The sequence below is a fragment of the Lepus europaeus genome, chromosome 19 (genome assembly GCF_033115175.1).
Source record: "Lepus europaeus isolate LE1 chromosome 19, mLepTim1.pri, whole genome shotgun sequence".
NCBI lineage: Eukaryota > Metazoa > Chordata > Mammalia > Lagomorpha > Leporidae > Lepus > Lepus europaeus.
This window is the reverse complement of record NC_084845.1, coordinates 44,511,909-44,520,918: the sequence shown is the minus strand read 5'-3', so window position 1 is coordinate 44,520,918 and position 9,010 is coordinate 44,511,909. Positions and strand designations below refer to the sequence as shown.

At 58.6% G+C, this 9,010-nt stretch overlaps 1 protein-coding gene across 1 annotated transcript; it reads right to left on the bottom strand.

The window, feature by feature from the left end:
- Positions 1 to 751: 751 nt before the first annotated feature.
- Positions 752 to 3,321, bottom strand: CCL22 (C-C motif chemokine ligand 22). Its single transcript, XM_062176075.1, has 3 exons — positions 3,249 to 3,321; positions 2,133 to 2,256; positions 752 to 836 (listed from the first exon to the last, which is right to left on the bottom strand). The coding sequence occupies exons 1-3, from the start codon at positions 3,319 to 3,321 to the stop codon at positions 752 to 754; spliced, it is 282 nt and encodes a 93-aa protein (XP_062032059.1).
- Between the last annotated feature and the right edge of the window lie 5,689 nt (positions 3,322 to 9,010).

Sequence of the window (9,010 nt, the reverse complement as noted above, 5' to 3'; positions counted from 1 at the left end):
CAGCAGCCTCCTGCGGGGAGAGGGCTTGCTTTCACTGATTCCGTCTGCAGGCCCTTGTTGACCTCTGGTTCTATGCCAGGTCCTGCGCTCCACGTTCTGTGCTGGAGGCTAAGAGGTCAGAGTAACTCAAAGTGGACCTCGGTCCAACCAGTGGGGCTGCAGGACAAGGCCCCAGTTCTGAGAATCCGGGCAGACTGTGACTGGGGCTCTTAAGTGAGGCCAGAGGGTAGGGAAAGACTAAAACCCAAAGCTCGGCAGTGGGTGGCTTCGGCTGAGCAAGGCCCAAGTGGCCTGGAGGGGGGCTGGCCGCATGCAGGTGACAGGAGCGGCATTCTGGGTGGCAGCAACATCTGGGGGAAGAAATGTAAGGGCTGAGCTTGGAGGGCAGGGAACTGGAGCCCAACTCCCAGTACAGGAGAGGAAGGGGATGGGGTGCAGGCAGCGGTGGAACCCAGATCCCAGTACCAGGAGCCCTGGCCTCAGCGTCAGGCAGTGGGGAGCCGTGGAAGGCTTTGGAGCAGGGAGTGACTGACCGGGACATGGGCCCTGTGGCTGCAGTGGGGTGGAGGAGGGGTGAGGGCCAGATGGGAGTGACAGGGAGCCGGACCCAGGGTGACAGCAGCAGGGATGAAGGTGGGGGGTGCGGAGTCATTGGCACAGGCTTCTGTGGGAGAGCAGCTGTGACGGCAGAGAGGTAGGGCTCCACGAGCCTTCCTGGAGGAGCCACGGCCAGGGTCATCAGGGCCCCTCTTCATTGTTCCAGCTTCCGGAGAATCTTCTTCACCCAGGGCAGTCTGGGGTCGGCACAGATCTCCAGGTCTTTGAGGGTCACCAAGCTGGAAGGAGACAGCAGGGCCACAGCACAGCACATGAGTGTGCAGTCAGGATGCCGCCCCCTGCCCTCCGTAGCTTAGCAGTTATGAGGCACCTACTGTATGCAGGGCTCTGCCTCGATGCTCACCTGCTACATGTGGGAGTGCCTGCTAACTAAAGAGGTTCAAATGCCTGAGCCGCCTACTGTGTGCAAAGGGGAGACAGGGAGACGGGCGGCAGGGGCACCTAGGACCCTCAGCTCTCTCGCTGTGGCCTTGGGAACCAGGCGCACGGTGTCACTGACACTGCCTTGGAGAAGAGGACGGGATGGTAGCCAGGCTGTGGACTTCGGAGCCGGCCTGTCTGCACTCACACTCTAGATCTGTCGCTTGCTGACAAGTCACTGACCGCTCCGCACCTCGGTTTGCACATCTATAAAATGGTCATCCTAGCTGAGCCTCACAGGGCTGTGCTGAGTTCAGACACACTCAAGTGCTCGGGAGAGCACGTGGTAGGTGCCACGTCCCTGTGCCCACCGTTGGCCTGAAGCCGTTCCACTGATTTTCTTAATGAACCCTTACAACAACCCTCCAAGGCCATACTATTCCACCCATTATATCGCTAAGGAGATGGAGGCCCCAAGAGGCAAAGTGAGTTTCCCCAGTGCCGGAGCTGGGAAGATCTGACTGTACAGTGTCCACTGGGAGCCCGGCCTCTCAGCCCAGGGGCCACCTGGGCAGGCGCAGGTGCCACCCAAACTCAGGAGAACGAAGCCAAGTAGCAGAGGAGACGAGCCTTGATGGAGGGCCCGGGAGTCCTGGCCTGGCTGGGCAACCCCAAGCCAGGCCTTCTCCCTGGTGAAGCCTGTGTCTCCACCTGTAAAATGGGATTAACCACATCTGTGGCAGGACCGCCGTGAGGACCCCAGGAGTCGGCATGGGCTGACTCGGGACACTCCTGGCTCATACACCCTGTGAGTGTTGGCGCTCAGGCGATTCTTCTGACCAACTGGGCGTCTTCAAATAACTCCCGGAGCCTGGGAAGGACCCAAGATGCTTCCACGCGGCCTGTCTGCTGGGTCCGTGCACCAGGCACGTCCCCTGTACCCGACCCTGTACCATCGCGGCCCCCGCTGCTCATTCAGAACTGCCAACAATAGCTGCTGAGTGACCAGGTTGTTTGTGTTCTCGGCTCATCCACGTCTGGGCTGAGCCATCTCCCAGCTGCCTTCCTCCCTTCACCCCTTCTCCCTGCCTGGGGGCCGCCCCAGGCCACACCTGTCAGGCCATGCGGCCCTGTGGCCTTGGCGCCATACTCACACCACACCAGGCCTCCGGCAGGAGTCCGAAGTCCAGTAGAAATACTTGACCACGCGCGGGGCCAGGGGCCGGCGCATGTAGTCATGGCAGCACACGCTGTCCTCGACGTTCGCGCCATAGGGACCTGGGGGTGGGGAGCACAGGGGCTCAGATTCGGCCCAGCCCCTGAGCGCAGGCCCTTGCAGGCTCTAGGAAAGAGACGCAGCTTTTCTGTTCTTGTGAGTCCGGAGGATTCTGGGCCCCCAAAGACCCTGCACTCGGCTCCTAAGAAGCCACCAGGGCCCCGTGCCTCCAAGCTAGGAAGGTCAGCTCCAGGGGGCGGCGGTCAGAGCGACCGAGCGCCAACACGCGGAGTTGCTGAGCCTTGTTGAGCATGGTGAGGTCTGAGGTGGTGCAAGACCCCGGGAGGCTCCGAGCTCCCAGCAGTCTCCGCGCGTCTGCCTCAGCTCGCAGCCACTCAAGCCCCCATCTTTGCTCAATGGCAAGGCTGCGGCCCAGAGAGGGGCCCAGGGTCACACAGTGAGACCCTCAGAGTAGGGACTGGGGCTCAGACAGAGGACAGGCACACATCCCTGGCTGGAGTCCCGCTCTGCCCTGAGCCACCAGGCCATCATGGTCATTGCCTACCTCGGAGGCCGATGTCCCACTCTGCGCAAGGCAGAACCAGCAGGACTGGCTCTACCGGGTCTTTGGTGGGTGGAAAGCGCTCAGGGAACCCCACAGCTGTGCACAGCCACTGATTCCCTCCCCTGTGCTCACTCCTTTACCAACGCTGAGTATGGCTGTCCACGGGGGGGGGGATTGGGGGGGTTGGGGGGGCATGGAGAAGTCGGGACCACGGGGCTCAGGACAAGTTCTGGAGCCGGTGGTGGGAGGGCAGCGTTCCAAGGAAGGGCCCCTTTCCTTCTCACTTCCTCCACTCAGGCCTGGCTACTGAGGACCCAGCAGGCCACGCCCACCACAACCTCCCAACCCCACTGAGCCAGATCCTGGATGCCAAAAGTGCCCATTTAACAGACACAGAGCTGAGGCCCAGGGAGGCACCACCACTCGCCTGGGGCCACAAGAGCTCAACCCAGGGCTCCTTCCTTCCAGGCCGCCCGGTCCCAGCCTCACCTGCCTCCGTTGCTTGAAGCACCACAGCCAGGAGCATGAGAGCAGCCAGGAGCGGGGCCTGTGTGCTGGCCATCCTCTGTGCCGTGTGTCCCAGCCAGGTGTCTGCGGTGGCCTCGGGACAGGAGGTCTTCTATTTAAGCCTGCGCTCCACCCACCCACGAGGCTCAGTCTTCTCTTAGTCACCCGTCCCCTGGAGGCTGTGACATTCACATCGCGAAAGGAGAACTCCTCACTTCCTCACGGAGAAGGCGGGGAACCACTGGAGGGGACCCCCACGTGGACCTGGCTCTGGGTCTCAAGAGACTTTGCAAAAACCCCCTCGAGCTGGGCCATGCTCCTAGGGGTCTGCTCGTGGTGTGGCCGTGGCCGTGGCCTGGTCGGCTCCGAGACTCAGTTTCCCCAGCTGAAAATGGGGAAGCCGGTTCCACAGCCCTACCTGTTCTTCTCAGTGTTTGCAAGTCAAGTGAGAATGTGGATTGGAGACTGGCTCATAGCAGGGATGACTGAGGTGATGGGTCGCTGAGCTCCCCTGGGGCTCCTAACCGATCCCACGGGCCAGCCAACAGTTTGCCCAGAGCCACTGCACACGCTCGCTCTGGCCTCTTCTTCCCATCTCACCCCCTCTCTTCTCAAGCTACGACCCTGCCTCGATGACTCCATTCCCTAAAGTTGTTGTCTCAGTTCTACTGTCCCGGCCTGGCGCAGGCCCCTCCCTCTGGCTTACCCCTTGGGCCTCCTCAGCCAGAGAGAGTGGTCAAGACTTGAGACTGCACATGCCTCTCTTCTGCTCCCCCAAACCCTGCCGTGGTTCCCCACAGCCCCGAGGCAGAGTCCAGACTCCTCACAGTGGCCTCCTGAGTCCACTTCCCAGCCGCGGGTCCCCAGGGGCCTCCCTCCCCTGAGGGATCCCACCCCCCTCCTTACAGTTCCTCCCCAGCCAGGTGGCCCAGCCCTGCCCGCGAATGTCACTTTCCACTTCTCCACCACACACGCTCCTACTCATGAATCAGGGGCCATGCAAAATGTCAAGTTCACGGTCAGCCCACGCTCTCGGGATATCACAGGCTTCGGAGTGACCCTGAGTGGACAGTCAGCTTTCTCTTTCTCAGCCTCCTCCCCAGCAGGCAAGCTCCAGGTTGTTGGAGGGCTAAGGCGGGCTGTCTCCTTTTCCTGTCCCTGGCATCCCCAGTTCCCCCTGGGGGGCCAGCCACGTGCTGAGAGCCCATCTAATGAAAGAGAAGACTGAGACCTGGAGGAGCGGGTCACCTGCCTGAGATCACACAGCCACACAGGGCACGAGCCAGGCCTGGGGCCCGGAACTCACGTTCTGCTTATGATTCATTCATTCACAAGCATGTATTGAGCCCTGTGGCAGCCAGAACTGTGGCCGCCAAAAATGCACACACCCCAAGCCCCCAGACCTGTGAATATGTTTAAAAAAAAAAAAAAAAAAAAGGACTTGCAGGTGTGGTTAAGATAAGGCTCTCAGCACAGGCAGAGCTCCTGGGTTATCTGGATGCACCCAGTATTCTCCCTGGGTCATTGCAAGGGGGAGGCAGAGGTCACAGTTACAAGAGAGAAGTGAGGAATGACACTGTGGCACAGCGGGTTAAGCCATTGCTTGCAATGCAGGCACCCCATACTATCCCAGCACTGGTTTGAGTCCCAGCTGCTCCACTTTGGATCCAGCTCCCTGCTAATGCACCTGGGAAGGCAGTGGAAGATGGCCCAAGAGTGGGGCCCCCTGTGGGAGACTCAGATGCAATTTCTGGCTCCTGGCTTCAGTCTGGTCCAGCCCTTGCTGTTGTGGCCATTTAGGGAGTGAACCAGAGGATGGGAGATTGTGTGTGTGTGTGTATGTGTGCATGTGCGCCTCTCTCTGTGTAACTCAAATAAATCTTAAAAGAGAGAGGGGGTGGGGTGGGGTGGGGTTTGGGCTGATGGTTTACATGCTCCTTGGAATGCTCTCATCCCATATGGGAGGGCATAGGTTCAGGTCCCAGCTCTGCTCCTCAGCCCAGCTACCCACTAATGCAGACCCTGGGAGACAGCAGGTGACGACTCAAATACTTGGGTTCCTGCCACCCACGTGAGAGACCTGATTGAGTTCAAGCTCCCAAGCGCTGCAGGTGGGGCCGGTGGGGTGAGCCAGTGGATGGCCACGCTCTGTTTCTCTCTCTGCTTTTCAACTATAAATGTCTGCAAAGACAGCGAAGATGCAAGGACAGAGCAGAGGCCCAGGCAGCTCTGAGTCGGCGTGCAGGCAGCCTCTAGAAGCTGGGAGAGGCCAGGATGTGGACTGTCTCCTGGAGCCTCCGGGGGAGTCCCGCCCTGCCGATGTGGATTTTCTCTGCTAAGATTCTTCTAGGACTTGTGATCTCCAAACTGTATGACCATAAGCACGGGTCATTTTAAGCCCTACTAAGTGTGTGTGGATTTGCTACCGCAGCCAGCGGAAGCCGATACAAACACCTAGTGGGTACAGCCAGGATCTGGGACCCATCCAGGAACAACACAGCAGAGGCCCCGGGCTCTTGTGAGCTGGCCATCGGGGCAGACAGCAGGCAAACAAACACCGGTCCCAGGCACCGTGGGGCTGTGATGAGCCCCCAAAGAAAGGAAACAGAACAGAGACCGCTGGCTAGGGCAGTCACAGGCGGCCGCTATGAGGGGTGATGTTCTCGAACTGAGATCGGAGATAGGAAGGAGGAGCCTGCCAGGGAGGCAGCGGCCAGAGCAAGGACAAGGGCCCTGGCGGGGTGGGGGCGGAGGGCGGCTCCCCAGGGGCCTGCTAAGGGACGCATCTGATGGGCACCGCCCCGCTCGGAGTGCCTCTTCCCAGAATGCACCCACCAGGGCCAGCCGCAGAAGGACAAACACCGTGGGATCTCACGGCTACGAGGTGCCCAGAGCAGTAGACTCAGAGATGGGGGGGGGGGTGCCAGGGCCTGGGGGAGGAGGGATTAGGAGTTCGTGTGCAATGGGGAGTCTCAGTTTGCAAGATGAAAAGCTCGGCAGGTGGATGGTGGTGACAGCTGCCCTACAATGTGAATGTAACTGGCAAAAATGAGGCAGGCATTGTGGTGGAGCAGGCAAAACCAATCCATTGTTTCACTCCCCCGATGGCCACAACAGCCCGGCTGGACCTGGCTGAATCCAGGAACTTAGAGCTTCTTCTGGGTCTCCCATGTGAATTTAGGAGCCCAAGGACTTCGACCATCCTCAGCTGCTTTCCCAGGTGTATTAGAAGGGAGCTGGATCAGAAGTGGATCAGCCGGATCTCAAACCAGAGCCTGTGTGGGATGCCAGCATTGGAGGCGGAGGCTTAACCTACTATGCTACAACGCCAGCCCCTAAACATATCTTTTGCTTCCACTTCCATACACTTTCCAGAGCACCGTCCTATGCGTGAATGTGTACATACATGAGTGTGTGTGTGTAGTGTGCATGTGCACAGACGTATGTGCGAGCGTGTGTATTTGTGTGTCATTCGTGCATGGGGCAAAGGAGCTGCGTGCTGACACTGCAGCTGGGCGGTGAATGTGCTGCTGATATTCACACTCCAGCCACGTTCCTGAATGTTCCAAGTGTGTCATAATTGAAACCCAGGGAGAAAAGCAATAGTTTTTAAACGTGGAAGTCACCTGTGAGCCACAAGCTGTCACGTGAAGATTGTGAGTGACAGAAGTGGCCTGGTGACTCTTTATCTGAACTTGGGGTTTTCTTACAGAGGCCCTCTAAGGCTGAGGCCCCTCCATGGGTGGGCTCAGGGGCTCCCCCTTGGAGAACACCCAGGTCTCCAGGGACTTGGCAGGACCCCCTCCAGCGTCCCCTGCTGTCTTGGCCTAGGCAGCAGTGCCTGCTCCCAGTCATCTGTTCCCCGGGGGCTGGGAAGCAGGGCAAACCACACTGCAGCCCAGTGCCCATTGCTCCCTGGAGCCCTTGGCCTTCTTGGACTTGGGGGAGAGGCAGGCAAGGTGTGCAGGGAGCCCAGACATGGAACAGGCGATGACTTTCCAAGAAAGGAAAGGGGAGTTCCTCGTGGGCTGCAGGTGGGGAATCACCAGGCCCGGGCAGTGGCTGGCTGGGGGATGTTTTCTCTCCACACGCTGGGTGATTTACGCCCCTGCCCTGCTCCCCCATTCAGTGTGTGGAGAACTCCCTAATGGGTCCTCGTTTCCCCAGTCTTCCTTCTCCTTTGGTTTAAATTATTTTTAATTGAAACGACATAGGGCCCAACATGGGGTGCAACAGTGAAGACATTGCTTGGGGTGCCTGATTTGAATCCCAGCTCTCCTTCCCGTCCAGGTTCCTGTTAATGCACACCCCGGGAGGCAGTGGATGCTGGCTCAGGTCTTCGTGGAGTTTCAGGCTCCTGGCGTTGGCCTGGACAAACAGTCCCGGATGTTAGGAGCATCTAGGGAGTGACCAGTGGACGAAAACTCTGTCTCTCTTTCCACCTTCAAATGAAGTGAAAATGAATAAATACATAATTTTAGATAAATAAATATATAAGGGTAGAAATAACCCAAATGTTCACAACGTGGAGCAGCCATGCAACAGGGTCTCAACCCTGCCTGACCAGAGAAGGCCATTCTGATGCGGCCACTGTATACGTGAGCCTTGATGCCATTAGGCTAAGCTGGAGAAGCCACCAAAGGCCCAATACTGGGACAGGCCTTGTAGCGCAGTGGGTTAGCTGCCCTGCCCCAGCATCCCATATTGCAGCGCCAGCTCAGGTCCCGGCTGCTCCACTTCTGATCCAGCTCCTTGCTAATATGCTTCAGAGAGCAGGGGAATACGGTCCAAGTGCTTGGGCCCCTGCACATGAGAGAACTGGATGGAGTTACTGGCTCCTGGCTTCAGCCTGGATCAGCTCCAGCCATTGCAGCCATTTGGGGAATGAACCAGGGATGGAAAGCCTTTCTGCCTGTCACTCTGTCTTTGAAATAAATAAAACAAACCTTAAAAAAGAAAAGGACAAATACTGTACGATCCCACTGACAGAAGGTACCTGGAGTGGTCAGATCCATAGGGTGAACGTGGTGGCTGGCGAGGGCTGGGGGCAGGGGAATGGAAGTTGTGTTTGGTGGCTCCTGAGTTTCTGTAAGCTCTGCAGAGGGAAGGAGGCCCCGCGGCAGCACTGAAGTGATCAGAGTGCTCCCTTCCTTGTCAAGTGCATTTATCACAATAAAAACATCGTAACAGGGACACGAGGATCTGCACAATGAAACCCACAGGGACGACTGATGGCCTCCATTGCCTCTGAGGAGTGTGGGGCGGGGGCGGGGCTCAGAGCAGGAGGACAGCGACTTCCCACCAAATGCCCCTGCCTACGACCCGACCCTTCTCCCCCATGGACACGTCTGACCCACACAGAAAGATAAAAGGCTGAGCCCCTTCAGTTCCAAAGGGGGTGGGCTGCAAAGGAAGTCTGCCCCCACCCCGCGCCCCTCCCCCATGTTTCCTTTCCCTTCCTCTGCAGAGGCTCCAAGTCCTTCAAGACTGGCCAGGCCTGCGGAAGCAGCTCCACACCTGTGTTCATTGAGGAAAAGGGGGAGGGGAGGAGGGAGGAGGGAGGAGGAGGGAGGAAGAGGGAGCGAGGGAGGGAGGGAGGGAAGGGGGAGAGGAAAAGGGGGAGAGGGAGGGGGGAGAAGGGAGGGAGGGAGGAGGGGGAAGGGCAGTACTGCTTTGCACCTGTTTCCTCCCCTAAAATGCACCTTGGAAGGTTCCCCATCAGTGCATCCAGAGCAGCCTCTGTT

Excerpts from the sequence above, each read along its gene's own strand:
- CCL22 (XM_062176075.1), bottom strand. The coding sequence starts at position 3,321 with ATGGCCAGCACACAGGCCCCGCTCCTGGCTGCTCTCATGCTCCTGGCT. Across the intron at positions 2,257-3,248 it reads GCTTCAAGCAACGGAGGCAG|GTCCCTATGGCGCGAACGTC; the intron begins GTGAGGCTGGGA and ends CCCCACCCCCAG. Across the intron at positions 837-2,132 it reads TGCCGGAGGCCTGGTGTGGT|CTTGGTGACCCTCAAAGACC; the intron begins GTGAGTATGGCG and ends GTCTCCTTCCAG.